The sequence below is a fragment of the Fundulus heteroclitus genome, chromosome 9, assembly GCF_011125445.2.
Source record: "Fundulus heteroclitus isolate FHET01 chromosome 9, MU-UCD_Fhet_4.1, whole genome shotgun sequence".
Taxonomy (NCBI): Eukaryota; Metazoa; Chordata; class Actinopteri; order Cyprinodontiformes; family Fundulidae; genus Fundulus; species Fundulus heteroclitus.
Window position 1 is genome coordinate 8,247,613 of NC_046369.1, and position 25,382 is coordinate 8,272,994.

The 25,382-nt window shown below is 40.1% G+C and overlaps 1 protein-coding gene across 1 annotated transcript in view; it reads left to right on the top strand.

The window, feature by feature from the left end:
- Positions 1 to 4,629: 4,629 nt before the first annotated feature.
- Positions 4,630 to 25,382, top strand: part of rexo1 (REX1, RNA exonuclease 1 homolog) — a 29,790-nt gene continuing 9,037 nt past the window's right edge. Inside the window, exons 1-14 of the mRNA XM_036140954.1 lie at positions 4,630 to 4,944; positions 6,169 to 7,964; positions 8,078 to 8,179; positions 12,262 to 12,475; positions 12,565 to 12,695; positions 17,097 to 17,234; positions 17,338 to 17,461; positions 19,664 to 19,789; positions 22,555 to 22,695; positions 22,799 to 22,912; positions 22,990 to 23,063; positions 24,607 to 24,717; positions 24,856 to 24,971; positions 25,060 to 25,198. Coding sequence (XP_035996847.1) covers positions 4,773 to 4,944; positions 6,169 to 7,964; positions 8,078 to 8,179; positions 12,262 to 12,475; positions 12,565 to 12,695; positions 17,097 to 17,234; positions 17,338 to 17,461; positions 19,664 to 19,789; positions 22,555 to 22,695; positions 22,799 to 22,912; positions 22,990 to 23,063; positions 24,607 to 24,717; positions 24,856 to 24,971; positions 25,060 to 25,198 — 3,498 coding nt within the window. The 5' untranslated portion in view covers positions 4,630 to 4,772. The remainder of the gene's footprint in view (positions 4,945 to 6,168; positions 7,965 to 8,077; positions 8,180 to 12,261; positions 12,476 to 12,564; positions 12,696 to 17,096; positions 17,235 to 17,337; positions 17,462 to 19,663; positions 19,790 to 22,554; positions 22,696 to 22,798; positions 22,913 to 22,989; positions 23,064 to 24,606; positions 24,718 to 24,855; positions 24,972 to 25,059; positions 25,199 to 25,382) is intronic.

Consider the following 25,382-nt stretch of genomic DNA (forward strand, 5'->3'; position numbering starts at 1 on the left):
AGCAACAAACTAGTATTTTTTGTAACTCACCAAGAGGAAGAAGTGCATGATTACGAGGAGGGATAATAAGATTTTTCCCTTTTTTATTTTTATTTATTTATTTATTTTTTACAAATCCACATCTGAAACATCCTACGCTCTTTCTGGATGAGGGAATGCTGCTTGATGCAATCTACTGGTTTTCCTTAGATAGGAAACCTTTTGACCAACCTGTACAATCTGATTGAATTTGACTTTGCAAAATACCTTGAGATGAATTGGCGCTATATAAATAAAATTTTATTGAATCTCAGTATAAATTCAGATACTCACGGCGTATCTGGATGAGCTTTTGTGAACTAACAGCCAAAGGAAAATTAAGGAACACTGCAGACAGGTCAGAGAGGAAGTTGTAAAGTCTAAAGCAGGGTGAGGTTATGGAACAATGCCCCAAGCTTTTATTATCTAAGGCAGCCCAGTTCAAGTCACCATAAGAGAGCAGAAGGAGTATGACACCATTGAAAAATCCAAAACATGGCCATCCAGCTAAACTCACTATATTACAACTGTCAACCATACATTTCACAACAATATTCATGTCAAGACATGTTTTTAGATCTTTAAAAATACTTAGAAAACCATAAATTATTTACCTTAAGTTTATCTACTCATCAATGAACAGACCGGTTAATAATTTTCTTGTCTATCAGCAACTAGAACAGGGTCTTTTGCTATATTTAAAATAAATTAAATATTTTTTTCTGTATAGTTTCACAGTTTAACCATTCCCATTGTGCTGCCACACGGAGTGGCACACAGGGAGCAATCTGTGGTCGAGGGATTGGACTTTAGTTTAATAAATCAAGTAAATGCAGAATTAAGTAAATGTTGTAATTTTTTGTTCCTATTTTGCAAATACATTAAAAGAAAGCAAAACGTATAATTACTTTGTCTTTTACCTCTAATTTTCCATTTCACAAAGATTTTAATTTCTCAGTAAAAACCAGCATCAACTGCCTGGGCTGGAAGGTAAAATATCTAAAAAATTGTAATTTATTTGATCCGGGTTACACAAAATCAGTCCATAGCCTGCAAATGGCCCCTAATGATTTCACTGGTCAAAAGGTTTTTCTTTCAACATCAGCTTAATAGTTTTTTTCTTCATCAAGAATCAAACTTTTTTTTTTACTGATGTAATTTTGTTAAAATATTTTTTTTTTAAACACCTCACACCTCAAGTTTTTTCATCAAGACCATTTCAACAACAAATAGTTCAACAGCTATAATTTCTGGATGATAATCCTCTAATTGTTACTGCTGTTGCCTAAATGTGGAACTGAAGCAATGTTATCTGATGTTGAGTTTCAGCTCATTTTTAACTGCCTATAAGCTGCTTCTCAGAATAAACAGACTACAGAGGTTAATGTTTAAACAGACGTTTAGAGTAAGTAATTTATTTTTTGCCAAGGTCTCAAGAGTTTGTCCTTCTGAGAGGAATCGTAAGCAGGGGCACGCCTACTGTAGAGGGCCATTAACATTCCTCGGTGAGTAAATTAATGAAGACAAATCAGTAACAAATGAACAAACCTTCCCGTCTTGCTCCAACAGATCACAGCTCACACTTTTGGTCCATGTGGTAATACTCATCTCTGTCATTTAAAGCACATCGAACCTGCTGGCCTGTTAGAAAATGTGCATTTACTGAACGATTCATTTTTTCTGTGAATCTTTACTTCAACAGGACAGGTCTATGATGTTGTGTTCTGTTCTACTTCTGGTCCGCTTCTCTTACTGGCTTCCATGTTTGCAGGCTGCTGCGCTTTTGCCAGACTAATGCTGCGCTCACGGGGTCAGCAGTAAAAACTCTATCGTGGGGAGGAAAGGAGCCTCAGACTGCTGTGCCAATTTCAGACACCCTTTAACACCGACATCATTACGTGACGGAAACGCTCATGCATGATGCGGGTCAAATCCAGGCCTACAGCCTTCCGAAAATTAACTACAAAGTGGTCGCTCTCTTCTCTCTGGACGTTTTCTTTGATTTGTGTGAGGTGGGCTATCCTTATATCGCGGGATTGTGGGATACCTAAAGGCTTTTTAGTGCCAGCAAGGGACGTCGCAGGGGTCCTAGGCAAAACTAGCCACGGGAGGGAGCATACAAGCTACTTTTCTTGCCTCCTTCCTTGCTGACAGCATTTATCATGGCGACCGCTGATGCACTAATCGCTAAAGAGTCCTTACTTTATACGGGTATTCAGATTGAGCCCAGGCTTGAAAAGGAGAAAAACTTGACTAAGACGTTGTTGATGGAGAGGACCGATTGTTTTTAGGGAGAGTTACTTCAGTGAGAATGATTTAGGTTGATTTTACATAAAATATCTTACTTATTGCTCCTTTAAAACCTAAAATAGGCTAAGTAGTCCTCCATTAATGTTAAGTGTCCCCCTTTGAAGCGATTAAAACACAAAAATATGTACAACAAAATATACCCATGTAAAATAATTGCAAAGCCAGTCTTTTTAGGTTTATTGTTTTTTTTATCTTAATATGTAGTTGGTGTAATTCCTCAGCGATCTTTGTGTTAAGACATCCACAGCTAAAATAATTCTCACTCTATTAAAATAAGAATAAATATCAAAAGACCCAACTAAATGTTTAACTGCTGACAGAGAGGCAATTATAAGTCATGGCAAGATATTATTATTATTATTATTATTATATTATTATATTTTTATTATATTCAAAAGAAATTGGGTGAATTAAGAAAGTGTCATAGAATAAATAAAGAAGAGGATCTCACATCAATGATGGGATTTGGTAAAATGGGATTAAATAGCCTGCTTAAAGTGATTAACAAACACGCTACCGGATATTTGTGATTATTGCAAATTGAAACACTGAAGCATACATGTTCTTAGATTGTAATGTAATAAATATTCACATGAGAGATGAGTATTAGTCAGAAGAACAAGAATAACTTAAGGATAAGGAGCATAGAACATTATGGCATATAGTTATTTTTTCTATATGTATATATATTTTTAAAAGAACTAGGGTTATTTTATACCGAATGTGTTGAAGGTATGGCAGGTTCTGAACCATACTTCAGTCTAGAGTGTGGCAGTAATGCACCTAGAAGTTGATTGCTAACCCCCATATAAAACAGAAGAAGAAGAAGACTGCCAATCATTACCTCACCTGTCACCTGTTCCTTCACACCTGAGAATGATAGCAGGCGTTCAGAGCTGATAAAAAACCTGAGCATGAGCCTGTCTGAACTTTGCCACTGGCTGTGCAGGTAGGTATCACTGAAGAAGTTTACAGCTAAAATGTGTATTAATTGCTGATATTTTTTTTATGGTTTAACTGCTGAACTGGTGGGAGCAAACCTGCTTACTGGAACTGGCCATAAAATGCTGTTCTGCTTGATATACTTGTAGCTAAACAGAATCTCACTTCTGTCTTGGTATCCACCTTGAGGCCGGCTTTCACAACTTGCCTCACATAAGTTTGCACTTATCTGGTTTACATTTGAATATGTAGATTCAATCATAAGGTGTATTGATTTTGGTGTCAAAAGGTGAGCAGTTTTTGAACATTGTATTGCTTTATACTTTCAAATTTGGTGTCCTGGTTAGTTGAGTAAATATTTAATAAATGTAAAGTTTTTATTTTATTTTATTTACAAGCACATTTTAGCCAATTTAAGTTTGACATCAAATTTATATTAAAAAAACATCCTTTGGCAAAGCCTTTTTTGTTTTTAAAAGAATTTTGAAATGTTTCTTTTTGCTTGATGCTTTGTCTACTTCAGGCTCTGCTCAACGATCTCCATAACGGCATATTGGGGAAAATGACTGGAATTGAAGACCTAGTGTGGTTTCCATCTTGGAAAGTCGGATGGATCTACAAAATCCAGACACCCCTCCTCTATCCAGCTATCCCCAGTCTCCTGTGTGTGGAAGATCGGTGGCACCAACGGGCCCAAGAGTGGAAACTCATGTGCCAGACGTCGTTCTAAAATCCAAAAATGGCGGCTGCACTGAAAAATCAATGAAAAGCTGCGAAAATGACCCGTTTTAAAAGCATTTCTAGTGTTTTTGTATCTTGTCGAATGATTTGGAAAGGCTTTTCACTTGTGAAAATGAACAAAGTGCAGCCAAATCATGCATAGCTAAGCCTTGTCATGGGGACTCCTGTCTCTGAAATGTAGTCTTGTTTTAGACATATTGTTGTGCATCAATAAAGCAGTGGGGGATATGGGGGAATACTTTAGAAATATCCCATCATTTGTCCATTTTTTTTCAACTTTTGTAACATTAAGACCTCCAACCACAACAGCACGGAATAACTGGGTTGTGTGGATTTCATCCGGTTTCAAACAACCTTTTGTTAGAAGCTGGGCCTATGATATTTGTATTAAAGCGATCCTAGCAGTTGTCCCTTTCATGTCGTAGGTGATTAAAATAACGTTTATTAGTAAACGTAGACTTTTAAAAGTTTGCGTCGAAACTATGAACCGATAAAATAAGGCGTTTCGATGAAAGTGTGGCCATTCTCATCAGCTTTAACTGTCACGGTGTTGAGACGAATCTTGAGCCTGGGGTTTCAGTTGGCCGGCCCTCTGACGTGTTCGCGCCGCACCTCACGCGAGACTTCCGCTCTTCTCGTCCAGTCTGTCATGGCGCCTTAGGGACACTGTTATTGTTCCAGTTTGCTGGTTGTTTGGAGAACTGACGCAAAGTACGAAGCCCGTGGCGGACGTGCGGGCATGAGAGGACCCTCCGGAGATAATGTTAAGGTCCACCGGCTTCTTCCGAGGGATTGACTGTCCGTTTTACGCCGACTACGGCGACGGCAAAGGCGGCAGGAATGGGTGTAACAGACCGTACTGTCACTTCAGGCACAGCCGGCAGAGTCGGCCGTCCTACGGGGACGTCAAAAAGCTGCAGTCCGGACAAAAAGGTGCTAGTTTAGTTAAATTTTATTTTAATTTTTTTTGTTGGTGTCTTCTGTTGGGGTAAAGCGGAACAAAAGACTGAGGTTGACACCGAGTGAAAACAAGCTGAGACCTTCCATGTCCATCGCTATGAAGTGGATTTCTGGTATCGGTTATGCTCCATCATTGTTAACGTGAGCGGGGAAAATAAAGCTTAAAGCTACCAGGTAGAAATTAACTCACAGACATAAGAACAGGGCTGTCTTGTAACTTTTCGATGTGCCTCAAATATTAGCTCATTAGTAGTAGCGCCTGGCTGCTTGCTAGTGATTCAGGTGTGTTTGAGACCCACTTCATCTGATAATGCAGTACATTAAGACTTTCCCCCACTGGATGTTTCATTTAAGTTGCCTTAAAATTGATTTTAAATTGTATAAGTTATAATGTATCCTCCGTGTCTGAAGTTCATGCTGACACACATTGCACATCTTTTTCATATTTAAAAATCACAGTAAAATATAATTAAAATTATTTTATAGTCAGGCGTAAAGGAGACAGTTCTGCAAAAATGCAAGGCAAATTTATTTGTATAGCACAATTCAGTACAGAGACAATGCAAAGTGCTTTACATGATTAAAACACTAATGTTCTCAAGCAAACCTCCGAAGTGCTGACCAAACAGCTGGGATAGTGAGAAACACTGAGATTAAGTTGCCCACATGTGGACTCAGTTTACAAATAAGATGACGTCTGAAGGCCTTTAGTTGCCCTGGATCGTATTTTTGAGTATCGGTGTAAAGGGGGACGACTACAAAGGCATACCACACTTTTCAGACTTGTTCCTTTCAATTCATAAGCAGCATAGCTTGTACACTGCAAAAACGGAAAAAAATAAGTAAAATGTTCTTAAAGTTAGTGTATTTATTCTTTATAAATAAGGTGATCTGCCAATGGAAGGAGTATTTCTACCCCTAAAATAAGGTAATTAGACATCCTGCACTTTAAATAAGATGATGGAGATGAATTGTTCCTATTTTAAGTGCAAAAATCTTATTCCATTGACAAATCATCTTATTTACCTGCTCAAATCAAGGACAAATACACTAATTTTAAGAATATTTTACTTATTTCTAGTTCCGTTTTTGCTGTGTATTTGTCTATCCCATTAAATCCTAATAAGGTGGATTGTTGCTGAAGGGATAATAATACTTTTGCATGGCACACCAAAGCTAAAACTGTGTTTCTTGCAGATCAAGGCTACGATCCCTTCAAACCAGAGGTAGTGAGACCACAGGAGCAGCAGAATGGAAAGCCTGCTCCTTCAGGAGACATCAGCGGCGCGTTGGAGATGGTCAACAAAGCCATCGAGGAGGTCCGCAGCGAGGTGGAGCGAGAACAGCGGAAGCTCTCTCGCATCGGGGACGAACCTTACAGTCCCACGGAGAAGACCGGTCTGTCTTCATCTAACGCTGTTAAAAGCCAAGCAGCGGCCTCGCACCTGGCTTACGATCCCGGGAGCTATCAGATCACATCAAGGGGATACAATCCCACCCCGGGCTGCAGCAAGTACACCTTGGATTCAGACAGTCAGGGGTGCAACAACAGCTCCATGGAATATGTTCCCACTTCAGTGAAAAAAACCCAGCCCCGGACGCAGCTCCCCTCTCCTCCCCAGAGCCCCAAATATTTGAACAGTACATCCTCTGCAAAGTGCAAATACACTCTGGACAACTCTAAACCGTCTACAGACATGGAGTACGACCCTATGTCCAACTACACTGCTGGCATCGCAGTGAAAAACACAAGAAACGAGGGCTCCCATCCAGTTAGGACTGATTATAAGAAGGCCCATCGGCTAACAGGGGCAGGTTTTTCAGACGAGTGTGTCGCAGCTGGAAAAAAGCCACAGCAGGCGAGTATAGACTTAAAAAAATACACAATCTCCGACTCGGATGAGGAGAGTTCGGGAACTGAGTATCGACCCACCTCGCTTAGCAGTCTCCAGCAAAGGAAGGCCAACGTTGCGTCGGCTAGGGACGCTCTGGGGAAAGAGACAAAGGACAGGAGTAAAAGCATAAAGGGTACACTTACACAGAGGAACAAGGAGGAGATCGCACAGGACTCTGACACACAAGAAAACACCAAACAAAAGGAGAAAGCGGCAAAAAAGAAGGCAGGAGATCAAAGTGGTTCGAGTAAAATCGGCAAACCAGAGAAAATGCAAAGCGTTGATAAAGAAGCGAAGAAATCTGGTGTTAAAAGTAGCAGCAGCAGCAGCAGCACAAAAGACAACGGACCAGTTAAGAACCCCAAACAAGACTGGGCAAAGAAAGAGAACAAGGGTCAGGGCAAGAAAGACGACGGGAGGAACGCAATAAAGGCGAAGGCATCAGATAAAGTCCGGAGGGAAGGCAGGGACGAAAAGCGATGTGACAGTAAGAATAAGACGGCGGAAAAAGCAAAGAGAGACTTGAGTCAACAAGACAGAGACGCTCGAGAAAGCAAAAAACTGAGACCATCGGAGAAAGAAAAAGACCAAAGCAAGCATAAAGACAGCCAACAGCGCAACGGTAAACTTGACAGCAGTAGAAAGCAAAAAGACGTGAAGAAAAGCCGAAGCGGCTCCAGTAGCTCGGCTAAAGTGAAGCAGAACGCCGGCTCGGCAAAAAAGAAACCCGAAGACAAAAGTCTGAGCCTAAGCCACGCAGATCTGTTCGGAGACGAGAGCCCCGAGGAGGCCGAGGCGATGGACTGCGACGACGAGGCGGAGGAAGTCCTGGTGAGGAAGTCGGCCGACGCGTTAAAGAGGGCACGCCTGAGCAAGAGGAAGGCGTCGGAGCGCACGCCGTCTTCCTCAGAGGATGAAGCCGACCAGGACCCGGGACCCGGCGGGACGAGCTGGGAGGAGCCTGCCGACGTCAGGGTCGACTTTTCCATGTTTCAGGATGATCTGGACTTTGAGTCGGACCCGATGGAAGAGTGTCTGCGCATCTTTAACGAGTCCAACGACGTGAAGAAGGAGGACAAGGGCAGGCAAGCAAAGCAGGTGCTGTTTTTTGTTTTTTTTTGGCTTCTTCTCTCGCACTTTTTCATTCGTGTTATAAACCGAACAGGGTTACGTTTCCAGCTCGCCTGTGATCTTTTCTTCTGCTCGATCAGGCTTCTAGAGATTCAGAGGAGGACAAAAGCTCAGAAGGCAATTCAACCACCATCTACCCCGGCCAAAAGAAGAGAGTGTCCCATTTCGGTGCCAAAGGAGATGTAAGTGAGCCAGTTTGGGTCATTTTAGTAGCATGGTACATTTTATTTACTTCGTACTAGGGCTGAACAATTAATCGAATTTTCAATATAATCGCGATTTAAAAAAACGCAATTTCCAAATCGCAGAGTCTGCAATTTTTGGCTATGTAACAATTAGGGAATTAGGTGTTGGTAAAATGCAGTGTTGTATAAAGTACTGAAATCTCGGAGTCAAGTAAAAGTATAAGTACCTCTCCAAAATATGACTTTGGTAAAAGTCCAAGTCACTGACTGAAATGTTACTTGAGTTAAAGTCTTAAAATATCTGAAATGTCTTGTACTTAAGTATGAAAATTACAGTAAAAATAGATGTACTCAAGTAATGTAATAAAAAGTATAAGTAAAAAGTAAAACAAAAAGCAAATGCAGTTTGAATGACATTTTTTAGATTTTGGTAAACTTTGAAAGTCAAATTCACTTAAAATAATATAAACAACCAAATGCAGGAGAAAATTAGACCAAGTTTAGACAGAAAATACAACCTTTTTGTAAGCTTTCAGTTTTCCTTCTTCAAGTAAGGTCAGTGCTATGCGCTTTAAAATTGTACACAACCAAGTACAGGCAAAGGGGGTGTATCCTAAGAACATGGTTAAGTGATAAACCAGGTTCAGTTAACCCACAGGAAGTGGTAAACCTGCTAATAGATACACCTGCAGGTTATCATTTAGTTAAGAAAATTAGGACTCTCTGCTATTAGATGCTTTACCTATACCACAAGGTTAATTTAACCTGCCCTACACTAAACCAGCCTCTTATCCTGTGTGCGGTGAGTCTCTCTCTCTCTTTTTGTAACGAGTAACTAAACCAAACATTGAAAATGTATTGGAGTAAAAGTATGTAATTAAGTTCAGAAATATAGGGAAGTAAAAGTAAAAGTTCTCAAAAAAATTTATACTGGAGAAAAGTATAAAGTACTCCAAAATATACTTAAGTACAGTAGTGAAGTATTCTTACTTCGTTACTATACATCAACAAGGGTTGATGTCCAAATCAATTAAAAGCTGTTCTCTTGAATAATATTCTGATTAATAGAAACACTAAAGTTCTTGTTTTAAATAGTCCTTCTTTACAAACATCTTTTTTTTTAGGGAACATTTTTGTTGCATGTGGTTAGTGCAGAGAAAAGTCCAAATTGCAATTTTGGTTGAAATATATCGTAGGCAGAACGCAATAATTTCTGCTCTGAAGAAACCGGAGCACTGATGCTTTAATTCATTTCACACAGTTTTGATAATCAGCTAAAGCGAGTTAACGAAATGTAAATAGAACATCAATCTGGCATATCTTTAAAACCGTCTTCCTCAACCACGTGGAAGTAGAAAAATATCGGCGCTTCTAAACTTTATTCCTTATTCTTTAACCTAAACAAAAGAAATCTGGATTTTCTAAAACAATTAGCTCAAACAAACAGAGAGCTCTTAACCTTACATGCACGCAAATCATGGCCCTACCCGTTGTCTTAGCTAACGGTAATGAGTAATTTCCTCCTGTTTAGATATTGTTACTTCCTTTCACTGTTTGTTTGCATTAAATATTTGTTGTTTTGCGTCAAAATAATGGGAACAAAAGATTGTCTGAGTCAGGCCAAGCCCAACCGATAGCCCCAAAGTGTGGCCAAAGTCGCAAACGATGATGACATCATAAAAACAACGATGAGCTTTGTTTTAGCGGAGGAACAGGAACATGTGAGCCTTCCGCCGGATCGGGGGGGAGTTTGGTGTTTTGGCTTCTAAAGTCCGACTTTCATGTGAGCAGAAAGAGTGAGAGGAAATCCCCCGAAGTGTGGCGTCTACGTCACAACATGCTGTGACATTTTCATTCCTAAATTCAGCCGGCATTTTGTGAGGTGGCAACACAAATAAACAAGGAAGTAAAGGGTGAAAACAAGATATGAGAGTATGTAAATCAGACCTCTGTTGTTTTTTTTTCCTCCCCTGTGATCTGATTTAATGGAAAAGTCAGAGAGAGATACCGGCGCTCTGATCAGGTGCCTGGATCAACAGGTCTCTCCATCATCAAAGTCCCCAATTAAAGCTAATTCTCTATGTGTCTACAAAGTTGTGGAATACATACTGTTTTAATATAAATAAATAGAAAAAATTAAAATAAAAGTTATGGTGAGAAGAAATCAGGCTGTCTGATTCCAAAATTGTTTCAATCTAACCCCAAAATGTCCAAAAAGACACCACAGATTCCCCTTTGTCATTATTTAACACCAGTTAAGAAGGCAACAAAAAAAAAAAAGAAGCTGTGTGCAAAGACATTCAGCACACCTTTAAACCCTGCGGACGTTCAGAAGTCGGCGCCAAGCAGGCTCGCTGAAGCTCGCTGAGCCCTGAGCTCGGTGTCCAACATGGCGGCACGTGTATAAAATGCTATTTATCAGTAGGGCTGCATGATTCTAGGAAAACCTGCCATAATATGGGTGAAAGTTGCAGCAACAAAGAGTCTTTCTGCTTTGTGTTCATGGCGCTCTAGATAATAAATAAACTATCCAGCTGCTGGGGAAAAAAAATAAAATAAACTTTCTCATTTCTATCTCAGCAACACGCTTTTTTTTTAAGAAGTTGCTGCTGTTTTAGCACTGAAACAGCTTAATTGTCGTTTCATGATGACGTCACTACCTGCTTCTACCTCTTTAGCTCCGAAAGCCTCTTACTCAGCATTAAACGACAAGTGTCACAAAATATATTGCAGACACAGAAATCCAGAATGCACGGTGCTTAAATGATGAGCGAGTTATGTTGTTATGTTTGCAATATGCATGCCGCGTACGTTAAAAGTGCGATATAATGTGCGGCCTTGTTTATTAACTTTATTTCTTTAAACCAGTGGGGCCCATACTGTACTGTTGTAAGGCTTAAAATCAGGAACATAAAGGTGCATTTGTCCTAACTAATACTATTCTAGTTACTAATAAAATTATCTCGCTGTTCACTAAAGGCAACTAGAACGCTGCCTTTAGTAGCGTTTTAAAGACGTTCTGGAGGTCATCGTTCTCCACTTAGGCTCTTCATACGTGGAAAAACGTTGAAGATGGCCACCAGCCTTCCTAGGAGTTGATTCTCTTTAATTTCACAGCAGATAGGTCCACAACTATGCAATGACTTAAAAGCAGACTTTTGAGCACAAACTCTGCTTTTATTTATTTATTAAAACTAGTTAAATACAGCAACCCAAATCCTGTTCTTATCGCTGAGAATAGACAAAAAAATACACAAATTAAAAACTAAATCGATTCCAAAAGATTTAGAAAACTGGATGACTAAAAGTTTAATTTGGCAAACTATTTTAAAGTTTTGGGTCTATGTGCAAATTCTCTTTCCAACAGAAAATCTGACTAATTAAAATACTTCATGCACATATTTGTGCAGCAGGTAAAAAAAAAAAATCACTATAGAATTCTTTGGTAATCTTATTTATTTATTTTACATGTGTTTTTGATTTTACTATTTTAACCCACTTGATGGAAAGTTTGGACACCCCTGGTGTAATGAGTACTTTCTTTTTAAATAGACCCATCCATATTTTAGATACACATTTTTCTATGCTATATTTGGCTTCCTTTGAGCTTTGCTAAGAAGGAATGATTTATAATATCAGAGATTAAACATAAATATATGAGCATTTGTTTGTGCCACTGCAAAAAAAAGAATTACACTTGAAATTAGTGTATTTGTCCTTGATTTGAGCAGCTAAAAAAGATTATCTGCCAATAGAGTGAGTATTTTTACCCCTATAATGAGATAATTAAACATTCTGCACTTGAAATAAGTTGATGGAGATGAGTTCTTCCTATTTTTAGTTCAAAAATCTTATTTCATTGGCAGATTATCTTATTTACCTACTCAAATAAAGTACTAATACACTAATTTCAAGAAAATTTTAACTTATTTTAGTGCTGTTTTTGCAGTAATGTATTAGAACGGGCACAGGTAGCGGAGTGAATGTGAATGATCATGTTTATGAATACGGACTCTTCTAACCCCCATCATTTCAGCATCGTGTTCCCATAATAAGTGTTTTTGTTTTTTACTTTCCAGACTGACGCACCTTCGAAGACGGTGGTCCGGCCGTACAAGCGGCCCACGCCTCAGGAGGTCTGCTTCAAGCGAATGCAGCTGGCACAGCAGCAAGCCGCTCAGCTTTCTGCTTCGGCCAAAGCCGCCTCGCAGAGCTCAGCCTCCAGCCTTCCCGGAGAAAAGAAGAGAATCGCTCACCGGCCCAATCCGCAGACGGCGACGTCCTCAAAGACAAGTAGGGGCGGCCGGCCTCTCGGCTCCGGCAGAGCTGTGAATCGAAGGTTTGTGCGTCTCCAGTCACATGCGCATGTTTTTCCCCTGCAGGTCCAGCGCATGGAAAAGCAGCTGCTAGTGAGAACCCGCAGGGGGTGAAGAGCCAAACCACGGCTGGCATTCTCTCCAAGACTTCGTCGACGGCCGTGCAGAAGAGGACGGCACACACACCCAGCATGAAGGTGCCAAACCTCGTTTAGCTATTCATGTCAAGCCATTTGTTTTTACTAGGGCTGGGTATCATCTAGGATGAGCCGATTCGATACGATTCTTGATACACAGCTCACGATACGATACGATTCTCGATACATAGCTCAGCTTGATTTGATTCCAATATCGATATTTATTACTTTGAATTAATGTTCAGTGATTCAATCACCAAAATCAGCCAAATATTATGTTTATGTTCTATTTATTGATCACAGACATATTAACAGGAAAATAAAGTGCATTTGCTTCAATGCATTTAACGTGTCACAGAAACCAAAAATGTGCCCAAACATCTGATTTTTACGGTGGCCCTGAGGTGCAAAGCGCTACAACTTTAAGGAAAGCACTCCAACATTAATGAAAGCGCTACAACAATACGGAAAGCACTCCAACTTTAAGGAAAGCACTCCAACATTAACAAAAATATTACAACATTAACAAAATCACTTCAACATTAACAAAAGCACTTCAACATTAACGAAAGCGCTACAACATTTAGGAAAGCGCTACAACATTAACAAACCGGAAGAGGTACGTCCCAGTGGGAGACCTAAGAAATCGCTGATTGGACTACAGCTCGTTTTTACTTTTGAACCGAAAGTTATTCTGGCTTTAATGTGTTTTTAAAAACCATGAATGTTCTCGGTGATCCAAACCGTAAGATGCAGTATAAAACGCCACTTAGTCTGTTTATAAGTTTCGCTTTTATTAATTATGCTTTTTTTTTTTTACTACGTGCGCTGTGTTTCTGTACCTCAACGCTCTGGTCTGCTCCTCTCCCCTCCCTCCCCTCGGACCCAGGGGCTTTTATCAGCGGCAGCCTTATCACTACGTTTAATGTCTCTCCACTCCTACCAAAATGTCCTAATTAAAATCAATAGGAGAGTCCGTAGCTGTGTTTAATGCTATTTTCTTTTTAACGACACAGAACCAGAGGCGCTTCGGTGGGCGTGCTGCCTTGGCTTGAATTCAGGTGCGCAAAATTACGTTACATATAATTTAGGTGTGCACTTTTAAGGGTCATTTCAACAAGCTTGTAACATTGGAGCTTCAGTTCAGACCCAATATTCATTCTCTTCCCTCTAAAGGAGCCCTATACAGTCTTTATTTATGCTTTTCCCCCACTGTTATCCCTCGCGCGCAACGCACCAGGGTAAAATAGAGCAGCTGCGGATCATGCGTAAAGACGCCCAACAACCCCCCCCCCCCAGAAGCAGATTGTATGTTATCGTAGTTGATAATGAAACTACAGCTTATCATTAATCTATCCATGTTGGTCTCATTTGTGAATGAGGCGGAGTTTGATCAAGCCTAAAAGGTCCAACATTTCCCCTCAGCTGTAACCCTTAAAGCATACAGGGCTGCGTCGTTCACGCTGCGTCTTTACGCATGATCCGCAGCTGCTCTATTTTACCCTGGTGCGCTGCGCGCGAGGGATAACAGTGGGGGAAAAGCATAAATAAAGACTGTAAAGGGCTCCTTTAGAGGGAAGAGAATGAATATTGGGTCTGAACTGAAGCTCCTGATGTTACAAGCTTGTTGAAATGACCCTTAAAAGTGCACACCTAAATTATATGTAACGTAATTTTGCGCACCTGAATTCAAGCCAAGGCAGCACGCCCACCGAAGCGCCACTGGTTCTGTGTCGTTAAAAAGAAAATAGCATGAAACACAGCTACGGACTCTCCTATTGATTTTAATTAGGACATTTTGGTAGGAGTGGAGAGACATTAAACGTAGTGATAAGGCTGCCGCTGATAAAAGCCCCTGGGTCCGAGGGGAGGGAGGGGAGAGGAGCAGACCAGAGCGTTGAGGTACAGAAACACAGGCACGTAGTAAAAAAAAAAAAGCATAATTAATAAAAGCGAAACTTATAAACAGACTAAGTGGCGTTTTAGACTGCATCTTACGGTTTGGATCACCGAGAACATTCATGGTTTTTAAAAACACAGTAAAGCCAGAATAACTTTCGGTTCAAAAGTAAAAACGAGCTGTAGTCCAATCAGCGATTTCTTAGGTCTCCCACTGGGACGTACCTCTTCCGGTTTGTTAATGTTGCAGCGCTTTCGTTATTGTTGGAGTGCTTTCGTTAATGTTGAAGTGCTTTTGTTAATGTTGTAATATTTTTGTTAATGTTGGACTGCTTTCCTTATTGTTGTAGCGCTTTCCTAAATGTTGTAGCGCTTTCCTTATTGTTGTAGCGCTTTCATTAATGTTGTAGCGCTTTCCTTATTGTTGTAGCGCTTTGCACCTCAGGGCCACCGTAGATTTTAGGGACAAAGGAGCTTCTAAAATCCTGTCGGCCGTTCCACAAATTCGTCTCACTCGCTCTCCTTCGCTGTGAACTGTAATGGTTGCGCTGTAATAACGCCCCCTAGGGTCTTCGGTTCTCCACAATCACTATCAAGCTATTTCTGGATAATGTTCACCTAAACTAGTGCACTTTCACATCTCCCACAGGTGCTGGGTCCCAGGTATTAAGTGTTCACTTATATACAGTAATCTTGTAATTTATTTATTTATGTTCTTTCACTTTCTTTTTTCAAATATCACATTACACATGTCAGCTTACATAATAATATATATGATTTAGCAATGGCATCTAGGTGTTATTCGAGTGTATCTGTTGCTTTATGTCTGTTGGTTGTGCTGTTCTTTTTGTGTCTCTTTCCAGGTGATGGAGCAGACAAAGAAGGTTTTATCATTCTCTCCCTTTTATCTCCTCTTTCTTTCACCTCTACTCTTTTTTTTCTTTTCTTTCACTTTTTGTTCTTCCTTTACTCTCCCATTGTCATGTCCATATAATTTGAAATTCTCCTTGCAGGAATCATAATAAAGCTATTTACAAGCATAAATCAAGTGGAGCACTATGGCGAAAGCCGTTTGCTCCACTTGTAAAAGCAAAATCTGTCGAGCTCTATCTGGCATTGAGACATCAATTCCTATTGCCATATTGCTAGACAGGACACTGGAAAAAAAAAAAAAAAAACGCCCCCTAGAGGTTGGGAGGTATATCGATATTGAAAGCCAGAATATCGATATTAAATCGTTTTTAAAAATATCGATATTAATCTTTATATCGATTTTTATGCACAGCCCTAGTTTTTACATTAACTATTTATTAAGTAGCCCCCTCCCACAGTCCCGCGCCAGCCCATAGAGAACAGTTCTCCCACAAATAAGGAAGATATTGGAATTAGGGCTGAACGATTTTGGAAAACAATCTAATTACGATTTTTTTTTTTTCTTAATATTGCGATTTAATGCGATTTTTTTTTTCTTTTTTTTTCCCAGTTTGATTTGTTGTTTGTATATGTTTAAAAAGACATGATAAATTATTTTGTTTCCTCGCTGTGCAGGTTAGTTGCTAAAAGACCCGCAGCATCTAAACTCAGAGCAGTAATGATTGCGTTCTGCCTACAATATATTTCAACCAAAATTGCAATTTTGACTTTTCTCTGCTTTAACCACAAGCAACAAAAATGGCTTCTAAATAAGGATGTTTGTAAACAAGGACTATTTTAAACAAGAATTTTTAATGTTTCTATTAATCAGAATATTATTCAAGAGAACAGCTTTTAATTTAATTGGACATCAATCCTTGTTGAACATAAAGTGCAACCAACAAGCAACTCAATGTATTTAACTGATTGACCTGTACTTAATGCTATGTATGATTATATAAACTCTAAAACAAGTAATAAAATTAGATTATCTCACTGCTGCAACTGTCTTCCCTTCCATGTGGAGGCAAACCCACTTTAAACATTTTACCAACACCTAATGGGCGTGTCTGATTCCCTGATTGTTACATAGCCAAAAATTGCAGACTCTGCGATTTGGAAATTGCGTTTTTTTAAATCACGATTATATTGAAAATGCGATTAATTGTTCAGCCCCAATGCCAAACTCTTGTTCCCCAGGATCCTTGGGATTGGATCCTGGGGCATCAGCGGCGGCTGTCAATGCTAGAAATTAGCTGCTCCTATAACAAATCAACCTGGGTTTCAGGGGTTCTGAATCTGAACAAAATGCCTTATCTGAAGAAAAAAAAACAGAAATAGGTGAGATTTAGGGAGGCAAATTTCTGATATGAGGCATTTTAAATGTTCTCACAGCTATCTTGTCCCTTTTTGATATTCCGAATATTCAGATTGTTTTCTTCCAGAGGTTCACGTTTTTAATACTAGAAATCTATATATAAAAAAAGTAAAGTGTTGAGAAGCTTCGACAGCTACCTGGTAAAATGGCTAAATTATGACTGTAAGGGTTGTTTAAGTGACACCGAGCGAACCTTTTACCCTTGTTTGTGAAGGTTAATGCGTACTCAGTGACTCTGTGTGCCTTTTCTGCACGTTTGTCTTTGTGTTCAGAGCACCACCATGAAGCGTCCCATCATCCCCTCCGAGTTCGGGGCGAAGGTTCCCACCAACATCCGCCAGCGCTACCTCAACACGTTCATAGACGAATGTGTCAAGTTCTGCCCGACGGAGGAGGCAGCGTTTCAGATGGTGTGCATATCAGAATTTCATACCGCTGCCCCCGAAGGCTCCAATCAAGAGTCCGTTTAAATCACAAATCATTGAGAAAAGGGGTTATTTTCCTCTGTTTCAGGCCCTGGTTGAGGAGAAGCTGGTGTACGAGCGCAGTAGCAGCAAAAACATCTACCTCAACGTTGCTGTCAACGCGCTGACGAAGCTTCGGAGCAAAAGCGGCTCGTGTTCGTCGCCTGTCTACAGTACGTAGTCTCATTTTCTGTCTTAGAAATGTGCACACCCTCATTTAAGGTCTTCTTGTAGGGTAAAATAAATCGGACCATAATTAGTCATTTAACTTTTCCCACTTTTATCGTGATAAGCTTTACAAACTTTGTCAGAGGAAATGCTTGGACTCTAATAATGAAGACTTTTATCTTCTGATTATTTTGTTAAACGTCAGGATGGACTAGAGTTTGTAGCTGTTCATAAATGTGTCTGGTCTTTGTTTTTTGTTTTTGCCTTTGTGCATTTATTTGTATTCTTCCCCTTTGCCCATAACATTAAATAATATCATATTCAACAGTCACAGTCAAAAGTTCATTCCCAGTATAAATCCAGGTCTCAGAGGTTTTTCCAGAGAGCATTGGAGAAAAATCAGCCTCATAAAGATCAAGAAACACAGCAGGATAGATTTGGGAGAAGGTTTAAAGCAGGGCTAGGTTTCAGAACAGAATCCCGTCCCTTCAGACGTCTGCTATTGAAACGTAACGACAGAGCGACAAAATCACCAAGACCTGGCTAAAAGAGAAGCCGCCAAAAAGACTACAGTAACTCTTAGGGCTAAGTATCATCTAGGATGAGCCGATTCGATACGATTCTCGATACGTAGCTCAGCTTGATTTGACTCCAATATCAATATTTATTACTTTCAAATTAATGCTCAATATCATTCAAGCAACAAAACCAGCCAAATATTATATTTATGTTCGATTTACTGATATATTAACAGGAAAATAAAGTGCATTTGGTTCAATGCATTTAATTGTTGCATTGTTTACATTTAAATTGCTGTACTGTGAAATCACTACTGCATTTTTTTCCTGTAATTTGTATCCTGTAAAGTTACTTTATTCTGAAATATACTGCAATTCACTGAAATTTTCAAGCTGTATGCAAACGAAATTTCGTTCTGTACGCACTCTGTGCATACAAAATGACAAATAAAGTTGTCTAAGTCTGTCTTAATGTATCACAGAAACCAAAAATATGCCCAAACATCTGATTTTTAGGGACGAAGGCGCTAATGATATCCTGTCGGCCGTTCTGCAAATTCGTCTCACTTAAACTTCAGTAATGGTGCGCTGTAATAACGTCCCCTAGGGGTTAGGAGGTATATCGACAATGAAAGACTATATTAAATAGTTTTTAAAAACATCGATAGTAACTCTGGAGGAGGCGCAGAGATCCACAGCTCAGGTGGGAGCTTCCGTTGAGAGGACACCTGCTAGTTGTGCGCTGTGGAAATCTGGCCTTAGGGGGAGAGGGACAATAAGAAAGGTCACATGCAGTTTGCAATAAGCCATGTTGGGGACGCCACACCTCGCTGCTCTGTTCAAATGAGACCAAAATTTAACTATCTGAAGTGTTTAAGTCAACGCATATGAATGTGTGCAAATGGTCCAGTCAAAGTCCAGACTTGTATCTAATAGACAATCTGTGGCAATACTCGGAAATTGCTGGTCTCATTGCCTGATCGTGGCAATCTGAGCATGATCTACTTAGCAAAGAAAAATGGGCAAAATTTCAGTCTGCTCATGTGCAAATCTGGTAGAGAAACACCCTGAAAACACATAAAAACCCAATAAAATAAGTTTGAAGTTGGTGGTTTAAAGCTGTATGGGTACTTCTTGCATGCACTGTATTCAGTATTGTGAATTTTATTTGCATTCTTATTCTCACTGATACCTTTGCACAACGAGACCCTTTTTAACCCTTTCAACCTGCTTTATCTGAATGATGCCAAAGAATAAATATCAGGAAAATTCAGCTGGACTTAATTAATTAATTTGATTCATGTTAATTGAGGGCAATTGGACTGGAAATGAATCAAAGTTTGCTTCAGAAAAGTGTTTTTTGAAGTTAATTATTAAGTTATTTGCATTATTTTTTTGTTCTTTCTGCCCATCAGAGTTGTTTTGTCTTTCAGCTGAGTTGTGCCGTTTATACGTCACATTAAAGGCAGAAGGTAGAAGATTTTTGACGGTTTCCAATTTATTTTGTCCTTCTGCACGAGGAGAGCTTCGTTTCAGGCTTTATTTGAACTTATTTACAGCAAAGACCTGAGAGAAAATAAATATTCCTACTGGTCTATTTATGTTTAGATCTGGCGCTGTCTTCATATATCATTTGTAAAATGTGATTTCTGTATGAATGTCAGTGGACCTGTTGTGTATTTTCTGCAGAGGAGCCTGGGGTTGCACCTAAAAGGAAGGCCCAGTCCCACGAGGAGGTTCTGGGAGGCCGTCTTGCAGCAACAACCAGCTTCACTATCAACAGGTCGGGTAAACAGCAGGAGGAGAAACTCTCTGGTAAGAAACCGACGACTCTACAGCGCCCTCTGTCTGCCTTCACAAGACAGACGGTTCTTCTTGTTTCCTCTTTCTGGGCTCAGCTTCTTTTTTATGCCATTCAATCATATGCCTGGCCGCAGAAAACACAGATTATATCTCTAATAAACAAACAAATAAAATCTATTTTTTCCCCTCATGAGTTGTTGTTTTTTTACACTGTGTAGAAGCAGATTTACTTTAACAGAGAAGCTGTTCAAACAGCCATGTGACAACCTCCAGATCCTGTTTACCATCTCATGACCTCAAGTCACAGGGGGCATTTAAACTGGGCTTCAGTTCAGCTAAATATATAAAAAATGTCCTACGTTTTAGCAAAGTCAATAATTATAATTAGAATGATAATGATAAAATAATGTACTTTAAAGGTGCATAGCGAGGGTGATGTTATTTGACATTTTGTTTTATGTATACGTCAGTCGCTCACTCTGGTTGCATACAAACTTTTTATGAAAGATTATCCCGTCCTGATGTTGTATTAGTCGTTATTTTTGGTGTTTTTATGCTTTGTTTTTGCTCAATTTGCGAGTAACTACAGTCCTTCATATATATTTATAATAACAACAGAAGTACATCACTGAGCATGTGCAGCAGGGGATAAACCAGGAAGCAGCTAACGGCTAAAAGCAGCTAACGGCTAAAAGCAGCTAACGGCTATTAGCATCTAGCAGCCAAGTGTGGAAACAATGAAGAAAGGTCCAAGATCCAGTGTAAAAATAAAAAAATATGATTCCAAGGGGAAAATGACTGGAATGTCGCTGGGAATACAAAATGAACGTTGGTGTTCACAGAAACTAAAGCTGCCGAGGTTCAGATGTGACGGCAGAGTTGACTGACATGAGTAAACATTTTTATTAAAGCTGTGATAATAGCAACTTTATAAATAGATTGATTGATTGGTTCTTACCTTGAAGCCGTGCCCCTGTATCTGTTCATAAACGGGAATTTTCTTTCTCCGTGATGTTCTGATACGAGGCTCTTATGGGCCTCAAGGTCAGACATGGCAATGGTCAGAGAAAAATGTGCTCCGGGTCTCAGTTATCAAGTTAAATGTTAAATTAATCATTAGAGAACAAATAGAAAAACACTGAACGAGTGTGTTTGAACGGAGAAAACCTTTTCTTTCTAAAATCAAAATGGCAGCAAAATCTCTTTTTCGGCAGATAAGACGAAATAATAGATCTGGGATCTTCAACTCAGTCGTCGAGGTCCGGCGTCCTGCACCGCTTATGTGTCTCTGCTTCAACGCAGTTAATTAATCAGGATAATTAATGACCTCGGCTGTTTACTGAAATATTCTAAAGTCAATTATGAGACCATCTTTCAGCTAAAGGTCTAAACTGGGTTAATTAATTAAAAAATTTGTAGGATAAAATAAGTTTTTAAGAAAAGTGACTCAAACAGAGAGTGACAACATCAAGTCATTGCTGGTTCTACCGCTAATTAATCATAGTGGCTATTTAAGCTTTTCACAAACTTTTCTACTTTTGTTTAGCACATGTCTCTTTTTAGTGTGAGAAATATCGCAAAGGGATACTTGGATGCAACATTTGAAAGGATAATGTTTTAAGAAGTTACGCTCATATTTTGCCAGTTGGATGGACCCTTTATGTCCTCACCTGACTTGGATCTCTAGTGGCTGAGATGCTAACACTCGATGCAAGATGTGGAAACTTTGCATAATTGTAAAGGAAGACAAAAGTTAGGATAGCATAATTAATTTCGACATAAAGTTGGTAAAGTTCTGTGTTTTTTCTGTGTATTTACAGCTCTGTCTGTTGTCACTTGGACACCACAGGAGACATTTAAATAGTTTTACAGCCTGGGAAAGACAGGATTATTTTATTATTTTGTCGTACATAAAGCCCTAGAATGTGATTTCCTTTTTAACACGACTGTATTGATTAAAAAAACATTAAATGCATTTGTAGTAGTTAATCTAAGCATTTCTTGTTTTGTTTTTTAATTCAAATAATAGATTGTTTTTTCCAATATGGTCGATTATAGCTGATATATTTTTGTCATCGGAAGGGTTTTTAAATCTCACCTAAGTTTTTTTTTTTTTTTTTTTTTTTTTTTTTTTTTCCCCCCATCTCATTTAATGCCTAAAAACGCTCATTAGCAACAATTATGCTCTGGCTCATCTGCTCCTATGAACTGGATTCTTCTGTCTGCATCTTAAAATCTCTGAAAAAATGAACCCAGACCTTCTTTTCCTCTTCATTAGCATTTTTTTTTTTTTTTCTGTCAGCGGTAACCTTTTTCATGAAACGCTGCAATCAGGAATAAAACGGCTTCATTTCAAGTTGATAAACTTTAAAGAATGTTTGGCGTATTTCACAAAGACAAAGTTGTGAAAAGGGGAGTTTTTCTTCCCACTGTCGCTTCATGCTTGCTCAGTATGAGGGATTGCAGCAAAGCCATGTACAATGCAGACGACTCTTCCTGTGGCTCTACGCTTCCCCAGGAGTGAATGCTGCTTGTCGGGACTTTGATGCAATAAACTGGTTTCCTTATATAGGACATTTTTTACCAATCTGTATAATCTGTATAATATGATTGAACTTGACTTTGTAAAGTGCCTTGAGATGACATGTTTCATGATTTGGCGCTATATAAATAAAATTGAATTGAATTGAATTGAACTTGTGATAGTTTAGGACTAACTTCTGTCCATATTTTCCATGTACGTACGCTACATTCAGGCGATGCTTTTGTTTTCACAGGAGCCAACCTGTACAGGAAGCTGAAGGCGTACCTGATGACGGAGGAACAGCTGCAGGAGCACGGATACCCGAGGCCCAACCCTGAGGCCTCTGGCAAGGCCGTCATTTTTAACCAACCAGAGAAAAAGGTCACCCCGGACCGTGAGTCACTGCAGGACCGACCCTGTTTTACCCGTTTATTTTATAAGATAAACGTGTTTTTTATTTTTTTTTAGCTAAAGGGTTGTGCTAATTTTTTCTCCAGCGTTCAACAAGATATGCTGTCGCTGCGGTGCCGAGTATAAGATCAACGTCAACGGCAGCTGCATCCGGAAAGAGGAATGTAGCTTTCACTGGGGGCGTTTACGCCGGCACAAAGGTAAAACGTTTTCAGCCACGTGAGTTTTCAGATATGTCGGTCACGTCCTCAACGTGTTTTATTCTTCCTCCTCTCAGTCGCCGGAGGCTGGGAGACGACGTACAGCTGCTGCGCGGCTGCTGTGGGAGCTCCTGGATGCCAAATAGCGAAGGTATCACAACAACATGATCAAAAATAAAACCTAAAACCGTGTTTTTTCAGGCCATAAGCGCACCAAATATTCCCCCCCAAGTGTGTAATATCACTCCGCCCCTACACGTACACAGCTCTCTATTCGTCTCTGTCAGGAGGACAGAGTAGCTGGACTAAACTGCCCTGTTTCTAACAAAATAAATTTAATTAACTTACTAGGTTTATTGTTGCTAGCACATACTCCGGGTGCCTAAAGGCTCCCACATATTCAGGCGTACTGTGTGCATACTGTGAGCTTGATGGACTCCACGCTGACTCTCTGCAGACGTTTCACCCTTCATAGTCCAGCGTACTGTTGCCTACATTTCTTTTGGCAAATTCCTACAATTCTCACACTTTCTGGCAGTGGGACGAAGCGGTAGCCTCGTGAGACCATCCTGATCTCGCGAGCTTTCAAGGTTTCACTCGCAGATCAGTCTGGCTACTTTCCGTTAAAGAAAATTTGGAGCCGTTCACCAAACGAACGTCCAATCAGCGTTGGCTTTGAGGCGGGTTGAGGTGTGACGCAACGAGAAGCGCGACAGTTCAGTCTAAAGAACATGGCGGCTTCAGCCGATGAAACTAGCGTTAGCGTGGCTATCGAGCAAGTTTTATCGGAATTACAGAGTATTTCTTCACTAAAGAAGAGCAAAACACTGCTCTGGAGGCTTTTCTCAGAGGAAAAGATGTTTTTGCTCTTCTCCCGACTGGTTTCGGCAAGAGCTTGTGGTTGTGTTTTCGTCGTCGCTGTTAGTACGTCATATGCTTCGTTGATCTGATTGGTTTATTTGGCCCGTCTATCACCAACATAGGCCAATCAGCTAACCAGTATTTTCGCCCCTTCCCAAAATTACTTCAACGGAAGGTTTCCAGATGGATATGCGGAGCAAATCCATCTGGCGGAGTCAGGTTAACGAAGCGGAGGAACAGACGGTAAAATGTGTGGTTAGCTAGCTGAGCACCTAGAGCCGTTTCACACATACCTGTATGCACACAGTCCGCCTCGTGTACACGCGGACCTCTGCGGAGTGAGGGACCTTTACATGAATGCACTTCTAGTTTAGACATTACAGTCAGGCAGTGTTGTAGACAGCTCAGGGGTCCTATCAGGTAGTGACACAATGTACCGTAATGCTCCGAATATCATTGAGCGGAGCGGCTTTGTTGCTAACCCAAGTCATACTTACACATTTTAACAGATTTTTGAGCGCATTGTACCAAATAAAATCAGTCAGTAAACACAACGTTGATCATATATAAGGCGTAGCAAAAAAGTGCGCCTTGTAGTCCGGAAAATACGGTACGTGATTAATTTATTAACTTGTTGATTTAACTATGATTATTTAATGAACTTGCTCTGTGTTATTTTAGTTTTATATATTAGTAAATAAGAAATGAAAGTCAATGTATTTTTGGGTTCAGAGGAAACCTTTATGTCTTCATGATTCACTCTACTTCCAATTGTTGTTTTTATTAATTAAGGATCTGATTTAATCTTTAATCGTCCCGCCGTATTTCCACAGCAACACGTTCAGGACGGCCGTAAGGAGTCACTAGACGGCTTTGTGTCGACATTCAGCAAGCAGCTGCCGCCGGACGGAAACGCGGGAGTTTTTGCTTTGGACTGTGAGATGGTGAGTCGGACAGAAACAGGGTGAACGTTCAGCTCCCCTCCACCGTTACATCAGCTACAAATGTTTTCTGCAGCTGATACAGACAGTCACATTTAGGTTTTTAAATTTCTTTTTTTTTTTCTCTGCTTGTGTGGTCAGTGTTACACAAAGCAAGGCCTGGAGCTGACCAGGGTGACGGTCATCAACTCTGAGATGAAGGTGATCTACGACACCTTTGTGAAGCCCGAAAGCAAAGTGGTGGACTACAACACGCGGTGAGCGAATGACGTTTGGCTCCCTGCTCAGCGGCTGCAGGTGTGAACTCCTGGGGAGTCAGGTGTGTAAAACCTGCGTCTCTGACAGATTCTCAGGCGTCACCGAGGAGGACCTGGTCAACGCCACCATCACTCTGAGAGACGTCCAGGCCGTGCTGCTCAACATGTTCGGGGCCGAATCCATCCTCATCGGACACAGTCTGGAGAGCGACCTGCTCGCGCTCAAGGTGAGCTCCGACTTCTCCAGCTGCGTATCGTTTGAGTGGCATTAAACTACAGCAGTGGTTCTCAAATGTTCTCTGTTGCCCCCCAATACCAGCAAAATGGGTCAAAAATTTAAACTTTTATCGTTTTCTGTTTTAATGCATTAAAGCTGTCGTGCTGAAAATTACCCAGAATCCCTTTTTAAAG